This window comes from Mesocricetus auratus, unplaced genomic scaffold, assembly GCF_017639785.1.
Source record: "Mesocricetus auratus isolate SY011 unplaced genomic scaffold, BCM_Maur_2.0 Super-Scaffold_4256, whole genome shotgun sequence".
NCBI classification, from domain to species: Eukaryota; Metazoa; Chordata; class Mammalia; order Rodentia; family Cricetidae; genus Mesocricetus; species Mesocricetus auratus.
The window spans coordinates 20,023,274-20,044,203 of NW_024429182.1; the positions used below are offsets into that span (position 1 = coordinate 20,023,274).

At 43.6% G+C, this 20,930-nt stretch overlaps 1 protein-coding gene across 8 annotated transcripts in view; it reads right to left on the bottom strand.

Moving 5' to 3' along the window:
• Positions 1-8,686, bottom strand: part of Lcor (ligand dependent nuclear receptor corepressor) — a 115,066-nt gene extending 106,380 nt beyond the window's left edge. For 3 of the 8 annotated variants that reach the window (XM_040744554.1, XM_040744552.1, XM_040744532.1), the window contains exons 1-2: positions 8,555-8,686; positions 7,751-7,824 (exon numbers count right to left, since the gene is read on the bottom strand). Coding sequence is in view for 3 of the 8 variants with exons in the window: in XM_021223506.2 (XP_021079165.2) it covers positions 7,751-7,824; positions 8,031-8,107 (151 nt within the window). In the remaining 5 variants the exon portion in view is untranslated. The other 5 variants (XM_040744544.1, XM_021223506.2, XM_021223551.2 and 2 more) reach the window with 5 other exon arrangements.
• Positions 8,687-20,930: the final 12,244 nt, after the last annotated feature.

Genomic DNA, 20,930 nt, shown 5'->3' on the forward strand with positions numbered 1-20,930 from the left:
AGAGGCAAGAGGATTAAATCAAGGTAAACCTGGGCTACACAGTAAGACTATGTCAAAAAAAAACAACAAAAAATAAAAGTATATAATTGTTTCCACAGATACAAAACGAAGTTAAACGTTGATGCTACAGTAAGATATATTACTAAATGTTTTCTAAAAAACCAATTATCTTTTTTGAGGTAGGTTTGTGAGCTTATACACCCAACAAGCATGCAGGATCTGAATATACAGAAGAGAGCATCAGATCATCTGGAATTGGAGTTAGAGACAATTGTGAGCTACATGTGAATACTGGGAATTGAACTTGGGTCCTTGTTCTACATTTATTTATTTAGTATGTTTGTTTGTTTGCTGAGACAGGGTCCTCTATAACACTGGTCCTCCATAACACCAGTGAGCACGTTACACTTACTTATTTATCTATTTATTGGGTTGGTTTGTTGTTTGTTTGTTTGGTTGTTGTGTTTTTGTCTTCTGAGGCAGGGTCTCACTATGTAGCCCTAACCAGCCTGGAGCTCAACATACAGACCAGACTGGTCTACTCAGAGATTTACCTGTTCTGCCTCCAGAGTGCTGGGACTAAAGACATGCACCACTACAGCTGGCCAACTAGTGTTCTTAATCCCTGAGCACTCTTCTCTAGCCTCATTACGAACCATTAAAAAAATAAAGACTCATTTACTTTTATGCATGTAAGTGTTTTGTCTCATGACCTGGTGACCTAGCAAGTCAGAAGAGGGTATCAGATCCCCTGGAACTAGAGTTACAAATGGTTGTGAGCTACCATGTAGGTGCTGGGAACCAAACCCAGACCCTCTAGAAAACCAAGTGCGCTTTTTTTTTTTCTTTTTCTTTTTTAGTTTTTACAAGACAGGGTTTCCCCGTGGCTTTGGAGGCCGTCCTAGAGCTCACTACGGAGACCAGGCTGGCCTCGAACTCACAGAGATCCGCCTGCCTCTGCCTCCCAAGTGCTGGGATTAAAGGCGTGCGCCACCAACGCCCGGCTTATTTCATTGTTTTTATTTAGAAATGTTAGATGGTGAAGGTAAATATTAAATACTGCGGGGAAGATGGTTTAGTGATGTGGTTAAGAGCACTTGGTGCCGGGCGTTGGTGTCACACACCTTTAATCCCAGCTCCCGGGAGGCAGAGGCAGGCGGATCTCTGTGAGTTCGAGGCCAGCCTGGTCTACAAGAGCTAGTTCCAGGACAGCCTCCAAAGCCACAGAGAAACCCTGTCTCGAAAAACCAAAAAAAAAAAAAAAAAACAAGCAAACAAAAAACAAAAACAATGAAATAGATGTAAGTTTTGTAGAAAGTATAAAATACCCAGGCACTGGCACACAGTGGCACTTGGGAAGCAAAGGCAAGCAATTATCTGTGAGTTCAAGGCCAGCCTAGACTATATTATACAGTAAGACCCTATCTCAAAAAGCAAAACACAATCAGAAAAAAGATGTTCTTCTGTAAACAGAGAATGATGTAACAATGGGTTTTCTGATACTTTTTCATTTCTGTGTTCAATTTTAAGCAGTTAATAGGTTTACCTACTTCATTATACTTATCAAAAATCTGAGACAACCCAGTTTATGAATTATCTTTAATTTCTGGTATTTGTGTACAGTTCAGAAGCTGTAAAGACAGGCTGTTTTGCTGCTATGCTGCAGTTATACTGTGATAGTTTCAGTACAAATACAAGGTAAAACTGCAATTTTTTTCCCTTTAACATGAAATGACAATTCTATTATTAATCTCTGGCCTCCCATCACCAAAATTTAAAATGTCAGTCTAAACACCACTGGTTACATCCACTTCTTTTAGCAATCCCTTAACACATCTGCTCCTATGATTAAAAAAATGCACATTACACAAAACTGGATCCTTCTGTTACTCTGATTTTTAAGAATTTTACGAAGATTTCATTTACAAATTCTTAAGAAGCACTTACAAATAATACTGATTTTATGCCTATAATTTCATTGGCTTTTATTTCAGAAAAAAAGATTGAGTTACTCAAATAATTCTCTTCAACAAAATAGATTGAATGTGAAATAAAAGAAATAAAAACAATACAAAAATCATTAGAAGCTGTCAATCACTACAATGTAGCTTTCCTAACTTGCCTCTCACAATCATAAGCAAAGGATCTGGATTTTGTTGCATACCTCATCCAATGCTCAATTTCATCTTTAAGGCCTCACAACAAGCCGGATATGGGGGGTAAGAGATCCCCATAATTTTAAAAATAAAATCAAAAGATGAAATGGGGAAAAAAAAGTTGCTGTGCACTTAGAAAAATAATGGAGCATTTAAACAATGATGGTAGTTCCAAAGCTATACAGAGAAACCCTGTCTCAAAAAACTAATAAAATAAAATAAAAAATAATGATGGTAGGAATGTAAAGTGTCCCCAAACACTTTGGAAAATGGTAAACTGAAAAAGTTAAAACATAGTCACTACATGAGCCATCAACTCCATCCTATGTATATATTCAAGAAAACTTAAAAATACATATCATATATATCCACACAAAAACTTGTACACAAGCTGGGCAGTGGTGGTGCACTTGGGAGGGAGAAGCAGGCAGATAGATGTCTGTGAGTTCAAGACCAGTCTGGTCTATAGAGTGAGATCCAGAACTGGCTCCAAAGCCACAGAGAAACCAGTCTCAGAAAAAAATAAAAGATTGTACACAAACTCTCATAGTATCGTTACTGTAATAGAAAAAAAGGAAAATGCTAGATGTCCATCAACTGATACATGTACACACAAAATGTAAACTGTCCATATAATATAATATCATTATTGAGCTATAAAAAGAATACAATTGTGGATGTATGTTACAACCTGGATGAAACTTAAGAACACTATACTACATGAAAAGTCAGATATAAAGAACCACGGAGTACATGATTTCATCTGTAAGAAACATAACTAGACAAACCCACAGAAGCAGAAAGCAGATTAGAAGCTGCCAAGAGCTAGAAGAGGTAACTATGAGCAAGAGGTTTCTTTTATGGAAATGAAAACATTTTGGAATTAATGGTGACATGTGCACAACTTTATGAATTAGAAAGCAGAAACTGTACATTTCAAAACAGTGAATTTTGCTAGGCATGGTAATATATACCAGCAAACCTAGTTCTCTAGATTTAGAGGCAGGAGGATTAGGACTTCAAGGCCAGTCTTGGTTACAAGAGTAAGTTTGAGACCAGCCTGGAGTATATAAAAGATCCTGTCTCAAAAAAAAAATTACATGTGAATTCTATTTCAATTTAAAAATCTCAGAGAACAGACTTGGGATACATTCCTGTATATAAGAGACAGACAACAAAATGAAAATGAGTTAACGGTTTAAAATTGAATTATGCCCCAAGCAATGTGCAAGAACACAGAATAGCTTTTTTTAAAGGGGGCAGGGGGTACTTGCAGACAAATTGAAAGACAGCATATAGAGGAATGATGTCAAGTGTCTAAGTTGGAAGTAAATAGTCAAGCCTGGTGGCACACAACTGTAATCACAGCACTTAGAAAATGGAAGCAAGAGCCGGGTGGTGGTGGCCCACGCCTTTAATCCCAGCACTCGGGAGGCAGAGGCAGGCGGATCTCTGTGAGTTCAAGGCAGGGCTGGACCGACAGACTCCAAAAACAATAGAGAAACCAAAAAGAAAGAAAGAAAGAAAATGGAAGCAAGACATTCAGAAATTTAAGGTTAGTCTTGGCTATCAACCAGCCTAGGTTACATGAGAACCTGTCTCAGAACAGAAACAACAGCTTTGGGGCTGGGTGTGGCCAGTCACCCCCCCTTTTTTTTTTTTTTTTTTTTTTTTTTTTGGTTTTTCAAGACGAGGTTTCTCTGTGGCTTTAGAGGCTGTCCTGGAACTAGCTCTTGTAGACCAGGCTGATCTCGAACTCACAAAGATCTTCCTGCCTCTACGGCCCGAGTGCTGGGATTAAAGGCGTGCACCACCACCGCCCAGCGCCAGTCACCCCTTTAATCCCAGCACCTGCAAATCAGAGGCAGGTGAATCTCTATGAGTTTGAGGCCAACCTAGTCTACAGAGTAAGACAAAGTTCTAGGACAGTCATACATAGTGAATCCTGTCTCAAAACAAAACAAAAAAGACAGGATCTCACTATGTAGACCAGACAAACTGGCCTCAATCTGAGAGACCCATTCAACAGTCTCTGCCTCCCAAGTACTTAGATTAAAGGTATGTACCAGCACAACCTGCTAAAATCCACTTAACATTTAAAAACTCCTTCACAAACATATGCCCCTCCATTAATCATGGATTGAAGCTTAAATTGACAACTTGTTCTTTTCCATTTTGCTCCTATTTCTCAAGAATACAGTAATTTCCACATAGATCAAAAGGAATGTCACCTCCATGAAGCCCTCCTTCAGTCTAGAAAAACCCCCACACCACTTATCTGTACCATTACACCACACATTTTGACTTATACAATAAACTATATATACTTCCTGTAAGAACTAAAAGTTCTAGTAAGATCCAATGTTTGTAAGCTAATTTAAATTAAAACAACAAAAACCCCAAAACAAAAAAAATTAGAAGCTCCTGAAATTTAGAAGTCACCTCGGTTTTTTGTTTTGTTTTGTTTTGGTTTTGGTTTTTTGGTTTTTTGGTTTTTCGAGACAGGGTTTCTCTGTGGCTTTGGAGGCTGTCCTGGAACTCGCTTGATAGTCCAGGCTGGTCTCGAACTCACAGAGATCCGCCTGCCTCTGCCTCCCGAGTGCTGGGATTAAAGGCGTGCGCCACCAACGCCCAGCAGTCACCTCGATTTTTTTGTCCACAATGTCTGGTTGTTTTTTTAAAAAGGCAGTTAGTTTGATAAATTAATCACTTAGCTGTACCTTCTATTCCTAGTAACAGCACTAAACTCCAGTTGCTAAGGGACTGGATAGGTATGCTCTCAAGTGCCCTCCCCAACATGAAATGATCGATTCTTTTGTTTGTTTGGTTTTGGTTTTGGGAGATAGGGTTTCACTGTGTAGCTTTGGTTGTCCTGGAGCTCCATCTGTAAACTAGGCTGGTCTCGAAATCCCAGAGATGTGCCTGCCTCTGCCTCTCAAGAGTGTTAAGATGAAGGATGTGAGCAACCAACATCCAGTCTAAATAAACAATTCTTACTATCAGAAACTTCAAGGCCATCCTGTGTAACCCACTAAGGTTAAAAACTGGCATTATCAAATACTTCTAGAATTGTTGTAGCTATAAACACATTTGAGTGAATCAGAGTTACCTGAAATTCCTTTCCATGAGTCAAAGAAACTTCCTGTCCTTTTGTAGCCAAACTACGACGAGCTAAAATAATGCCTTTTCCCCCACTAGGGAGAGCCTGAGAATAAGCAAGGTTAAGGGGCAGACTAGCAATATGCAGCATCACACCGAGACCAGACAGGCCCTGAACCCGGATGGACCCCTCAACAGCCGCCAAAGTAAGCCAACACCACACCTGAAATAACTGCCCTGTTCCAATCCAATGTGCTTAAGTAGGTTTGGGTTTTGGAAGAGCTGGGATTTCTGGTTTTCAGATTATGGGTACACAGTAAAATCCTGGCAAACATTCCAAAAGCTGAAAAACAAGTATTTCAAACACTTTCTGACCTCAAGTACTTTGAAGAGATTCTCAATCTGTATGAACTGATTCAACTAACCTTACTACTGACTCTATAATACTTGTCTTCCAGACACCACTGACATCTTACTCCCTCCTTGCCAAAAACAGTAAAAAAGAAAATTAAATTCTGGAAATGACTGCAACTTCATTTTTATCACAAAGATGGGTATAAATTAAGTTTCACGCCAGGCGGTGGTGGCCCACGCCTTTAATCCCAGCACTCGGGAGGAAGAGGCAGGCGGATCTCTGTGAGTTCGAGGCCGGGCTAGACAGCCTCCAAAACAATACAGAGAAACCCTGTCTCGTAAAAGCCAAAAAAAAAGTTTCACTTAAAAACCAAACGCTCCTAAAACACTAAGACAATTAATTAACCAAGAGAATCAGATAGAAGATTAACTGTGCAGAACCAATCCTACTAAAATAAGAGTTATTATTTTATCTGCTAGTAAACAGCACACCTTCTTTGAACTATACATAGGCTGCTGCCAGCCCTTTAAAATACAAACCCCATACCACCACTTAAAAGGCTTCCCTTAGAGAACAAATTTACATATAACAAAAGAGAAAATATGATGCCCAACTGACTTTAGCTAAGCAACTATCGATAAGTACTAGTATTTGAAACACCATCGTACTGTGGACTCTAGAGCTCTGAAACATCACCTAAAAAGCAGAAGTCTGGGGCTTAAGTATACTATAAGAATAAACTGATCACCAACTCAAAACATTCTCCAAAGAACTGATCTGATTTTGATACTCAACTGAGGTGTTTATAGGAGGATTTTATTAGGCACAAAACAAAACAGAAGCAGTTATCAACCACTAATGCAGTTACTGATAAGAAAGGGGAGTTAATTCGAACACAAGGATTTTAAAGCAAACAGCACAGGATAACTCATTGAAATAATTTAAACAAAAGCTGTATCAACACAGGCTTGCATTTCTCAATTCCATAGTCTTTTAAACACTAAAAAGCCCTGCAGAACACAATCAACCACTAAGGGTGAAACCAACACTACAAAAACTAAAAATCCTTCTAAATAATTTCAGTCTTTCATATTAACCAAGAAGTCTGAAAACGCCTCAATTTGATGTTTCTCAAAACCTGCCATGTACACTTTTACATGATGATGGCAAATAACGTAATTCCTAAGTGCTTAAGCCCATGTCACATTGTAGCAAATGTGTGACAGGTCGTGAAAAATAAAACAAGCAGAAGCAAAACAGAGCAAATGATAGCTGGAGCCAAAAAGCCCATTTCCTGGAGGGCTTGGATTGGCAAGAGGTCAGTTTTAACCTGTATTCACACGGTAAATCACACCCCCCAGAAACTGCTCACGTCTTTATATGGACAAAGTGGTATCAGATACCTTGCCGCATTGTTGCCTGCTAATTACGTTTGATGTCACAGTCTAAGTCCTTAATAAATTCACATTACCCATTTTCATAACGAAATACTGCAAAAATGGCAGTGCTTATTTTCTTTAAGTAAAGGTTACCTTATTTTTCACTTGTTTAAAGTTTAATTTTGCTTTTTCATCTATTATAGAAAACATCCCTTGCGGAACATTGTAAAGGGCAGACCCTCCTGTCAAGCCAGAAGGCTCAAACACAAAGACTGAGCTAACCAAGTGCTGTAATTCTTCCAAATTGCGCCTCTCCACACCCCCTCCACCCTTCCCCCCAACAGATATGTCTATTAAATCAGTGTCTGTTCTCCCCCTCGCACAACAAAGAGAACTTCTCACCGCATGAAATTGCCGCTGAATGGACACCAGAAAGCAGGATTTGCATAATTCCTTCCAACGAAACCCCGTCGGGAAGGAGGGGACCAGGGGCCCAAGCGGACGGACAGAATCTCCCAGGTTCTGCTGAGGAAGATCTGACTCCCAAGAACATGCCCCACCGACACGGGGGGCTGGAATTCCGAGCCTCCCGGAGGACTGGGCGTGGGGGACAGAGGACGACGAGAGGGCATTTCCCCACACATCAGCTGCACCGAAGCCGAGACGGGGAAATAACAAAGCTGGGGACATTCGAGTCAAACACAAGAATGGGCAGGGGCTAGGGGGCGGCGGGTGGAGCAGACACCACACGGGCCACTTACTTTTTGGAGGGGGGTTAAATATATGAGTTAAGCCCTTATGGTCCCGCCGGCCGCCGCACAGAGGGAAACGGGACCTTAGGAGAGAAAAAGAGACAAAACACACAGTGTAAGAGGTGCAGCCCCGCCGCCCGGCCCCTCCCGGGCGCCCCAGTCCGCGCTCCCTCCCGCCGGGGAAGCGCGCCGGCCGCCCGGGCTCGGCGGAGGGGACGAGGGCGACCCCCGCCCGGCTCCCACCCCCGCCTCCCCGCCGCGCACACGCCAAACACAAATCCGCACACACCGACCCGTGCGTCGAGGACTAACTCCCCGGCCGCCGCTGCCAGCAGAGGAAGTGCAGCCGCTGCCCCCCGCGGCCATGACACCCCACTTGGCTCGCTCAGGCGGACGCGGGGCCTGTGACAGCTCCGGCTCCCTCCGCCCCCATCTCCACCTCACGCCTCGCACACGCCCGAGCGCCGCCGCGCGTGCCCGCGGGCACGGGGGCGCGCCGCCCGCGTGGGGGAGGGGCGCGGGACGAGGGCAGGTGGGGGCGACCTCGCGCGTCCCGGCGCGCTGACGGCGGCGGCGGCGGCGGCCGGGCCCGGCGTCCACAATGCACCGGCTGAGGCGAGGCCGCGCGGCCGAGCCCGCCCCACCAGCCGAGGGGAGGGGCGCCGCGGCGGCGCGCTCGCGCTCCGGGGGGTGGGGGAGGGGGCCGAGCCCGGGAGGGCGCGCGGGGCCGGAGCGCCGCGGCCGCAGCCCTGCTCCCTCCCACGCACGCGCGGCCGTCGGCCGGGGGGCCCGGGCACGGGTGGAGAGCCTCACCTACACAGTGGATGAGCTTGTGGCGCCACGAGTCCAGTTCTTGCCGAAAGCCGCGTCTCTCAACGGAGCATTGCTGCCGCCTACACACCCTCGCCATCTTCTGCCGCCCGCCCGGCCCTGCCTCCGCCGCGGCCCCGCGCACGCCCAGCCGCGTCGCCCGGGGCCGCGCACGCACCCGTGGCCTGGGCGTCGCGCCTCCCGCCGGGGGCGGCGCGGGGGCAAGGCCGCCCTCACCTCCCGGTGGCCCCGGGTGGCCCGCTCCAGCTCCGCCCGCCCGGCGTCCCCGCGCACCGGCTCAGCGTCCCACGTCCCAGCAGCCCCGGAACGGCGCCTTCCCACGCCGGCGTCCGGTCCCCGCGGCGCCCTCGCTCTCCAGCAAGGCCACGGCTGCCCCGGCCCTCCCCGGGGCTTTCGGTTTTTAAACTAGTCCCATCTATCACTTCCAACCTGACTACCGCCCGACACCAACTGTTGCAAGTTCCGCACCACTGTTTCTCTCGAAACTGCCCCTCCCGGGAGCGCCGTGGAGGAGCAGAAAAGCGAATAAATGCCCGGATGCCCCTGGAGGCACTGAGCCCCGAGGTTTTCAAAGGTGAAGGGTGTAACATGGTTTTAAGTTATCGGAATACTTCGCCGATATTCGTAAGCCCAATTTTTTTATTTAGAAAAAGACGCGTGTAAGTTAAAAAGCCTACGTACGGGGTTTCTCTAGGAAAACTGATGGTAGCTGAAACTTTTCAGAGGGCTGAGAAAAAATGTGCACCATTTAAGAATATGTTAAGACAATAACCCCCAGATCCATAGTTCAGAAAAGGACTCAAACATTTCTACTAGGATTTTCAGGTGCCTCCTGAGCAAATAAAAACCACCTTGCTCGGGTAGCTATATGTTCCGTTTAAATAAAACAATTATCAATTACCTGATTTATTTGAAAGAGAGAGGAACTAGGAAATAGGAAAAAGAAAAAACGGAAACAACTCTATACCAATAGGGCTAGCTCCCTAAGACTCTGGCATCTTATCTACCCTTGGAGTTTAAGGGCAGTGCATTCCTTCTAAATATTAAATTTAAATAATTATTGTAGGTAAAACGAAATCATCACTTGACCTCGAGTCATCATCCCACTGACGTATATCAAGTCAAGGTTCTGGGTTTGTGGCCAATGTGACGGACAGCCCCAGAGAACTATTTGGGTGGGTCTCTTGGGTAGGAGTGAGTTAGATGTATGGGTAGTAGTTACTCTTGTTCCTCCACGCCATCTCAAAGTCAATTAGATTTCCACGGTTCTCAAAAGCCCACCCTGTTTCGTTGCTTTAAAACTATACCATCAGCCATGCATGATGGTGCACACCTGGGTAATACCAGCATTTTGGAAGATTGAGAGGCGAAAGGGTAGTAAATCCCAGGCCAGCCTGGGCAACCTGAGGACCCTGTCTCAAAAAAAAGACTACTATCAAATAAACAAGCTCTTCAGAATTCACTGCGTGTCCAAATTGTTGATACTACCTGAGTTAGAAGGGAGAGAAGACGAAAATGAAACGAAAGCTTGCCATGAGTAACCATTCTGTCCCCTATCGCTAGCATGAAGCTCCCTTCTTCACCACTAGATGGTGGGTTTCAATGCTGGAGATTTTTAAGCAACTTTCTGTGGTGGTTGGAGGTTTGTTGTTGTTTTTAAAACGTGAACAATGTGTAATTCTAAAAGTAATTAATAATGTCATTTTTCAAATAATCACCCATGTATTTTAAAACAAATAAGCCACGGGTAATAACTTCTCAACATAAGAGCAGTGGGTTCTGAACCTTCCTCTTGCTGAGACCATTTAATACATTTCCTCATGCTGTGATGGCCCCCAACAATAAAATTATTTCCGTTGCAACGTCGTACCTGTAGTTTTGCTACTGTTATGAGTCATAATTAAATACATATGGAGATAGAGGCTTATCGAAGAGCTCAAGAGCTACAGGTTAAGAACTACTGTCTTAGAATCTCAAACAAACAGATTCAGAGAGTTCTGGGGGCTTCGAAGACTAATTCCAAGTTGAAACAAGCATTCTTTCATTTCAGTCGGGAGCCCAGACAAGTCAGATTGCACAACAGAAGGTTTGGGGTGAAGAAGGTGGGGTGGGAGGAGCAGCAAAAGCCAGGGAATAAATTTCCAATTCCCAACTTAATGCTCCTTACACTACTCCACTGTGAATTTGCTTCTTCCTTTATTTTAAGTTGGGAACCAACATATACTTGACTCCTCACAATGCTTTTTGAAAGAGAATATGGCAGGTTGTAATAATAATGGTATGGTTTATGCCACTCAGTAGTGTAGAACGCCTTTAATCCCAGCACTCGGGAGAGAGTTCCAGGACAGGGCTACACAGAAAAATGCTGTCTTGAAAAAGAATCAAAATGATGATGATGATAATAATGGTTTATTTAGTACTGGTTATTTTGCTTCACCAGAATAATAATGTGAAGTTGGTATTATTTTACCACCCTTTCCAGTACAGGGACTGTTATCATTTGTGAAATGTCACCCACAGACATGAATAGAGTGGCGCTATTTGGGGATGTTGTAGAAACTTTTGGACATGCATCCTAGCTGGCAGATATAGGACTGAGCATGTCTTGAGGACTATAATGTGGCTCAGCTTCTGCCCCGAACTCTTTGCTTCTTGTAGGGTGCATGTACTCAGCAGCGGCTGCAGACCTCTGCCTTCCCAGAGACACCACCACCATGCATGCCCTCCTTGCTGGGATGTACAATCAAATCATGAGCCAGAAGACATCTTTCCTTAAGTTGTTTCCTCATACATTTTTGTCACAGGAATGACAAAAACAATACAGAAAAAAATGGGACCATAAGGTGTGGCCACTGATATAAGAACAATGTGGTTCTTGGGCTTTCGGAATTGGTTTGCAGCCGGGTGTTGGTGGCACATGCCTTTAATCCCAGCACTCAGGAGACAAAGGCAGGTAGATCTCTGTGAGTTCAAGGCCAGCCTGGTCTACAGAGCAAGTTCCAGGACAGCCTCCAAAACAATACAGAGAAACCCTGTCTTGAGAAAAAAAAAAAAAAAAGAATCGGTTTGCAGGAAGAATGAGGAATAGTTTGAAGCTGTACACGGAGAAGCCTAGAGTACTGTACACAGAGTTCAAGAGGCTGTTCCGGTGGGAGTTGGGAAGTTCACAATGCTATTGGAAAGCCTCATGGGGTCTCAGAGGGAAACAAGGGTTCTTTTGGGAATTGAACCAGAGGCTGTGTGGGTTACAGTCTGGCAAAGATTCTGGCTACATCTGCCTGTACCCTGAAAGTTTGAGCATCTGACATTTAGTAATGGACTAATTTGTTTAATGAAAAAAATTTAAGCATACAAATTAGTCTGTGGCACAGTTAATATTCACTTCCAATATCCAGGTTTATAGTGAGAATTCTCGATAGAAAGATGTGGAAAATGTGCATTTTGATGAGGAAGGGGTTTTTAACAAACATTACAAATAGAGTGGCTTCAAAGTGGAAATAATTGCTGAATTAAATTTTAATTATACAATTAAGTAGAAACCTACCAGCCTGTCCAAGAAGAATAGGAATGGTGTTTTGAGGGTCTCCTCCATCCATTGAAGTTTCCAGGATGCTTTACCCTAGTAGTACCATTTAGGAAAACTTCTTCCCAAGTGCAACCAGTCAAGCACACAGAAGCCACTCAGATGTGGTCCAAGGGAGCCAGACTATATCTTGAGTGGGTCACAGAACTTAGCATTGTCCACAGTACTAATTTTGCAGGCATGTAGAATACAAAAATTGCAGGTCTATAAACTGGCAACGTGGCCAGCCAGTCCAGGGTATGGTTAAAGGGAAGGTTTTTATTGTGAATGAGGGAGGGGGACAGGAGAAGGGAGATGACCAGCAAACTAGAAAGAAACAGGAGCAGAGAGAGAAAAGTGGGAGCAATAGCAGGCTTATAAGGAAAATGCATAGCTTGGGGGAAGGAAGCCCATGAGCTGGAGAGAGCTTAGGGTAGGGGAGGTGAGGGCTAGGATGGACTCTGAAATGTGTAACAGGTACTTGTGATACTGAGGGAGCCTGGAACCAGCATACACTTTGGTATGATGACAGGCACTACAGGTAGCCATGCATCCCTTCTGCCAGAGGTTAAGGAAGTGACTCCTTCTGGTAGAGGAGAAGCAGCTTCACACATTCCTGAGAATGCTGACTTTTTAGCTAAGTGCCACAAGTCTCCCTATAGTTCAGGTTGAGTCCATTTCTGGATATTTGAACTGCATTTTGGAGTTTGGAGAATTTCCATTTCTGGATATTTGAACTGCATTTTGGAATTTGGGGAATTAGCGTGTCCTTTGGTCCTAACAACAGAGTTATGGAGACTTGCGCCACATGTCTGGGAAGCTGCTGAGGCCAGCAGTGTGTAGCTAGTTCAGGGTCCCTGCATGCAATGCGGGCTGTGTGTATAGCTGTGAGGGTGAAACCTAAGTTGTAGTACAGTCCCCATCGTGTTGAAGATTCCAGAAACCTGACACCTCTGCTGAGATAAAACAGGCCATACTGAGTGGAGGCAGCCCAAGAGCAAATACAGGAATTCCAATCTCAGAAGTTAAACATATTTGTATAACATTGTGGCTTCCTGGCATAAAATTAAGCTATTTTGGAGTAGATATTAACCTGGTCTGGTAGCCATGACTATAATAAACAGAACAATACAATGTTAGACACAGCTATGGTAACTGTATTGGAGCCATTGGCATTCCCCAGTAGAGGGATGAGGGAGAAAAAAATCATAAGATCTCCAAGTAGGAGTCCGCTTGCAATCTGGGATTCCATCTTGAGAGATGCTGGAGTATGTCTATAGGAAGTGGAAGGACAACTGACAGGAGGGACTCCATGATACAGCTTCTGTGAGGTCATCATACTCAGTGGGAGGGACTTTGCTGTGATGCAACTCTTTGGGAATTACACACGGCTGTATGTAATCCCTCGCCCAAGCTCTGTAACCAAGCCCAATAAACTTGTTCCACCAAATTGGACTTTAGTGGAATTGTACCTTGAGTTAAATAGACGTTTGTTCACATCTTCCCCAGGAAACACTAACACAATACTTGTCAAAAATCTCATCCTACCAAGTACCAAAACAAAACCTTAACTAGCATCTGACCCCAAACCTGCAAGTAAGAAGAAGCCGGATTCTGCAAGCCAAGGATGATGATCCAAATATGGTCGAGCATCTTACTATGAAGTCTAGGCTACAATCCTCTGCCTCTGCCTCCCAGATGTTAATAACAAGACACAGCCTCTACTGCTTTGGGCTACTCTTGAAAGGGGCCTGATTGTAACCCATCCTGGATTTCCAGTTAATACAACAGTTAAGAAGGGTATGAAAGCCGGGTGTTGATGGCACATGCCTTTAATCCCAGCACTCGGGAGGCAGAGGCAGGTGGATCTCTGTGAGTTCGAGGCCAGCCTGATCTACAAGAGCCAGTTCCAGGACAGCCTCCAAAGCCACAGAGAAACCCTGTCTCGAAAAACCAAAAAAAAAAAAAAAAAAGGTATGAAAAGGCCAGGGCTTGATTGGAATCTTGGCCCCACCCCTTTGTGGCTGTGTAGCCTTGACAAATGAATTTTCTGGTCCTCAATTTCTCAAATGAAAAAAAGGATAATGACCGTTTTTTCTTAATTTTGGCTTTTCAAGAGAGGGTCTCTCTGTGTAAAAGGGGGGGGGGGGCTCTCTGTGTAACTCTGGCTGTCCTGTAACTCACTCAGGCTGGCTTTGAACTTACAGAGAGCTGTCTACCTCTGACCCCTGAGTGCTGAGACTAAAGGTGTGCGCCACCACCACCCAGCTTCTAATGGTCTTTAAAATGGGGTTTGAGTGAAGGTAAAATAAAGCCACCTGTACACCGAACACACTGGCACAAGCGTAGCTTTAGGTGGGTGTAAGATCCGTGATCAGCTCTCCCTGTGTGCTCACCAGCCTCCAGGACAACAGGAAACAAAGGCGCTGGTGGTTTGGGGTCACTCTAGTCAGAAGGTGGTTTGGGGTCACTCTGAGTCAATGAGAAGGAATGACTGCAATTACCTTGGCCATTGAAGACAGCATTCCCTCATTCTCACAGTCCTTACCAGAATTCCCAAGAACTAGAAAGAAATGGAGTAGAGAGAAAATCTTAGAGAAGTTGTTTCCCTTTCCATGGGATGTGTTTTTCAACATCAAACCAACTAGTACTTTGTGGAGAATCAAATAGGCTGGGGACATCTAAAGAAGAAAATACATCTTGATGAGAAATTGTGGGAGTTATTTTGTTTTATTTTTTGGTGAATTTAATGACTTCCAAAAAGTAGCAGACACTTTCTATATCATCTGCTCTTCACAACAGTTCAATCCATAATCACTGTTTTTTTTTCTTTTTGTTTTGGGTTTTTTTTTGTTTTTTGTTTTTTTTTGTTTTTACGAGGCAGGGTTTCTCTGTATTGTTTTGGAGGCTGTCCTGGAACTCGCTCTGTAGACCAGCCCTGCCTCTAACTGACAGAGATCCGCCTGTCTCTGCCTCCCGAGTGCTGGGATTAAAGGCGTGCGCCACCACCGCCCGGCTAATCACTGTTTTTGTAACAGCAGAAAAGTAATTTGCCCAACTCCTCTATTGCTATGGTAGATTTGGATTCAAATGTGGTTAATTGAATTGTGCAGCTGTTTGAACAATTGAATTACTTTGCCTGCGGTGCTGGAAGTAAGACCTAGTGTGAGAAGTAGAAGGATAGAAGGGAAGCCGCGTCACTCAGTGCTTGCTCTTTCTGAGGAACTCTCATGCAGGAGATCTCTTGTTTAGACTTTCACTAAAGTCTAATTCCTCTCTCCTCAGTCTGTTTGTGTGGTATCACTGGAAAAAACCTTTACGGTTTTCTTTTAATAAACTAACTCTTCTACAGTTCATTAATATATATTAGCATGTCAAAAATTCACTTAAAGTATACAAGCCAGTGGTTTTTAGTCTAGTCACAAGGCTGCATACTATCACCATCAATTTTAGAATCCTTTGTTGGTCCCCAAAAGAGGCCCAGACGGTGGTGGTGCATGCCTTTAATTCCAGCACTCGGGAGGCAAAGGCAGGCAGATGTCTGTGAGTTCGAGACCAGCCTGGTCTACAAGAGCTAGTTCCAGGACAGCCTCCAAAGCCACAGAGAAACCCTGTCTCGAAAAAAAAAAAAAAAAAAGCAAAGACAAGCAGAAGCAGAAGAAGAGGAAGAAGGCCTTATCAGTCACTCACCCCTTCATTCTAATAGCCAATCTACTTTCTGTCTCCTTTTAAAAAACATTTTTATTTCTGCTTTCATGTATGAGTGTTTTGCCTACATATATGTCTGTGTACCACGTGCATGCCGGGTGGCCACGGAGGTCAGAAGAGAGTGTTGGATCCACATGGACTGGAGTCACAGATGGTTGTAAGCTACCATGTAGGTACTGGGAATTGAACCTAAGTCCTCTGGAAGAATAGTAAGCATTAACCTCTGAGACATCTCTCCAGTCTCTCCCTAGTTATGTTATTTTAAAATAATTTCAAATGGCTGCAAAGTTGCAAGAACTCCTGTTTCTCTGTCACTCAGACATTCTGGTTTTGTGTGTGTGTGTGTGTGTGTGTGTGTGTGTGTGTGTGTTTCCACATCTGCTTGCTCTCATGCACTCGTTCCCCATACATTCTCTCTGTATGTACATATCTATATGTTTTATTGTTCTAATCTTGAGTTTTTTTGAACACTTGGATAGAAAGCTGCAGAAACAATGTCCCATCACCCTAAATATCCCAGTATGAACATTCACAAACAAAGACACTATTTTATAACCATCACACAAAGCCCTAGACCAGGAAATCAACACTAATACAACACAGACCTCATTAACACTTCCCTTGATGATGTTTCACTCATCCTAAGTCCTATCTAGGAGTTTGCTTTGGATTTCTTGTCAAATATGTTCAGGTTCCTCCAATCTGGAGAAATTTCTTGGTCTTCGATTTTCATGACCCTGATAGTTTTAAACAGTTTAGGCCTTTGTATAGAGTAATTCCCCAACTGGATCCATGCATTGCTTGCTTAAGACTTGTCTAGCCATGTGTTTGAACTGAAGAGTCACAGCCATGAGGCCAGGTTATATGGAGGAACCTGAGATAATCCCTTCCTTGAAACCATTGTGATGAAAATTTTGCTTATTCTCAAGTCAATTTCTCCTGTATAAGAGAAAAAAAATCACTGGTTTTCTCTGCTTTTAATAAATATTTTGACTGGGTGGTGGTGGCAGCGCACGCATTTAATCCCAGCACTCCGGAGGCAGAGGCAGGCAGATCTCTGTAGTTCGAGACCAGTCTCAAAAAACTAAACTAAAATAAAATAAATAAATAAATATTGTGATGAAATCTTCTGAGGTTATACCAATATCCTGCTTTTCATCCAACCTTCTTCATCTATCAACTTAGCAAGCATTCTTCATGGTCCAGTCACTCAGCATAGTGATGATAGTTGAATAAGTGATTTTTTCTTTACTTTTTTATTTATTTTGCTTTGACTAGTTAGCACTTCTTTAATTTAAAAAATATTTATTTATTTATACCTCTTGGTCCTGGATGATAAGCATGCACCACCATGCTTGACTATTTTAATTTTTTAAAGTGTGCATGTGTGTGTGTGTGTGTGTGTGTGTGTGTATTTCTTTTCATTTTATGTGTGTGTGCATTTCTACATCTGTCTTTAAATATAATTAAAACCATGAGTTTACATTGATGAAGTCAATCCCAATCTAGTTCTGCACACTTGCAAAGCTTTTCCTGGTCCACATTTGTAAGTGAAAAGTCAAACTTATACATAAGGTACAGACACTCATCAGCAGGGTCAGAGTCCACATAGCATACATATAAAGTTTACTACAGTACGCACATCTGCTTGACTCATCCTACGTGTAATAGACTCTAAACCTTAGAAAGCCTGTAGCTCTGTCAAGAAGTGCAACCTTTTGGGTCATTACCCAAACCACCACCAAGCAGATGTCAGTTCTTCCCACAATGAATGATAATGTATTCTGTGCCAGTCCAATAAAAATGCCAGCAGGAACTCAACAAATCTTGTAGAATTCAATAGGGAAAGATCTATGAAAAATAAAATATGCCAGTTTGAGGAAGGAAAAAATAGAGAAGCAAATAACAGTATTTTAGTGTTGAGAGCGTAGCACAAAGGTCCTTGTTCCCACAGGTCTCCAGAGAAACCAGGAATGTTAAGCACACAGGATTGTCTTTCAATGGGAAAGATGAAAAACCTGTTCTTCCATCCAGAAAGCTGAGAATTGGAAGTGACTAACAGCCTGGTGATAATACATTATCTATTGGACCAGGACGTAGCTCTTACAACCAGTACTGGAAGTAGGTAGTAATCTAAATGACCCATACAGCCAGAGGCTCCCCAAGCTCCCACAACCAGGACAGAGGTGACTAAAAGCCCAAATAACATCTCTGTTATCTGTAAAACCAAGACCAGGCCAGACTTAGGCCCTTAACCCAGTACAGCTAGCATATCTCTAGAACTCATCTTCTAGGAAGAGATGACATCTACCCTGGGTTGGGTTTAAATGTAATTTTGTTTCCTTGTCCAACAGGGATTGTATTACACCAGGAAACCTTCTTCCAAATTACACTGGGAATAAACCGACTGTCGTTAGACTCCCTGAAGTTAGTCTGCACCGGGTTTTCATTCTTACCTCTTCCTGTGGTCCACTTCCCTGTATGACCCAACCTGCAGGGGCCCCCACATTTTAGACACAGATGTGAGCACCCTAGATCCTCCTCAAGGAGGAACATGCCATCTGCTACAGGGAATGTGGCCTGTCATGTCCAAGAACACACCCTTCCCCAAACACTAGAATGTAGTGACTAGGTGTGGGCCTAGCCATTTTAACCTAACGTAGGACACATGGCAGTCAGTATTGGTTCAAAGTGTTTCTTTGACTAACCTGTGATTTAGCCCCCAGCTTCTTAGACTGTGGTTTGGGGCCTCACACAGGGTGTTGTCTCTGAACATGGTAGTCGCCAAAACTTCAGGAGCAGCAAAATTCATAATGACAGGTAACAAAATCTGATCTGTTTCTGGCACTGTTTACGCATGTTGCATCAGTCAACTTTACCGAAGTCTGACTCCTGAACAGGCATGCACCACGTGCCATTACACCACACAATGTCCACAAACACCTCCTGGAACACCTCAGTTAGGTTCTATATGAATTGCATTATTTTTACTGCACATAAGAAATTTTCTGCTTCCGAGCAGTGGTGGCTCATGCCTTTAATCCCAGCACTTGGGAGGCAGAGGCAGGTGGGATCTCTGTGAGTTTGAGGCCAGCCTGGTCTACAGAGTGAGTTCCAGGACAGCCTCCAAAGCCACAGAGAAACCCTGTCTCAAAAAACCAAAAAAAAAAAAAAAAAAACAGAAAAAAGAAAAAAGAAGTGTTTTGCTTTTGTCCTGGAGACAAGGCTGGTTGGTTCTCCCAGCACCCAGACCATTAGACACTCACGATTTCCTGCAACTCCACCACTACACAGATCTGATGTCATCTTTTGGCTTCAGCCAGCATCTGCACTCACATGTGGCATATATACAGACAAACATATGCATATAAGTGAAATTAAATATTTTGAAAAATGTTTTGTGCTCTTATAAAAACACAATGAGCCAGGCCTAGTGGCCCATACCTTTAATCCCAGCACTTGGGAGGCAGGGGCCAACAAATCTCTGAGTTTGAAGTCAGCCTAGTCTACATATCGAGTTCCAGGGCATACAGGACTACATAATGAAACCCTGTCTCAGAATAAAATAAAAAAACAAGCATGATGGTTTAAAAATAGCAAAGACTTTTAGATTTTCCTACCATCCTATGGTAATATGTTATTTATGATTTATTAAAGCTTGCCTGAGGATTCAGAAAGCAAAGTCAGCCACAAACCATAGAAACCAGGCACACACCTTTAATCCCAGCAGCCAGAAGCTAGGAGGTGGTGGTACAAACCTTTAATTCTAGGACTCAGGATTAAGAGGTAGATGCATCCCTCTGAGTTCAAGGCCACCCAGGGATACCTGAGATTGAATCAGTCTAAAAGAGCAACAGATCACACAGCTTTAATCCCAGCACTAGATGGGTATAAAAGATAGAAGCAGGGTTTTTAGTATTCAGTAGGAGGCATTCATTCTCCAGCCACACTGGGGAGAGGTTATAGCTGAGGTGTGGTGAGAGCCCATTCAGCCTGAGGTAGGTGTAAGAAACTAGTGAACCCCAATATCAGTCTCTGGGTCATTTATTTTTGTGTTACACCCTCATTTCTTTGCATATGAATATGAAATTAGTATATCTTTACATTTTTTTGTGTTGGAATGTGGTGATATTTTATTCTTTTATTTTGGGGGGGCCAATCAAATCAAGTGTCTATTGAGTACCTGTTATATCCTGAATATTGTTCAGGGTACTCCGGACACATCAGAAAATAAAACAAGGAGCCCTGCCCTCGAGGAGCATACAGTCTATCGTGTATTACCACTTCACCTGCGTACTGCTTGTGACCCTGGGCAACTCACTGCACCTTTCTGCCCAACAGGGTAAAAGGAGGCTGGGCTCAGTAGCCACTGAGCAGATGTACTGCCTGACCCACCGGTAATATTTTATTTATGATCTAACAAATAAAACTTGCCTGAAGATCAGAGTGCAGAGCTAGCTACACTAGTTAGCCATAGAGGCCAGGTAGTGGTGGCACATACCTTTAATCCCAGCACTCAGGAGACAGAGACAGATAGAGCTCTGTGAGTTCAAGGCCACCCTGGGCTACCCAAAGTTGATCCAGTCTGAAAGAGAAACTGACAATCAGTGGTGGCTAACACCTTTAATCCCAGTACTTGGGAGTCACATGTCTTTAATCCCAGCACTAAGGAGGAGGATACAAGAAGGGATATAGCTGGACAGAGAGAAGAATATAAATTCAGAGATGGGAGCTCACTGCAGTCTGAGCAATAGTTAGTCTGAGGAGGCAGTCTGAGGGTGAAGTCTGAGGACAGGATCACCCCTTTGGCCTGAGCATTGGTGGAAGTAAGAACTCTAGTGGCTGGTCACTCTGCTTCTCTGATCCTTCAGCTTTGACCCCCTGATAGCAGACTCTGAGTTTTTATTATTAAGACCAATTAGAATTCATGTTACACTGGAATATTAGATATTAGGAATTACTGTTTGAGTTGGACATGGTGGTTCATGCCTTTAATACCAGCACTCGAGAGGCAGAGACAGACAGATCTCTGAGGTTGAGGCCAACCTAGTCTAGTGAGTTCCAAGACTACAGTAGAGAAACCCTGTC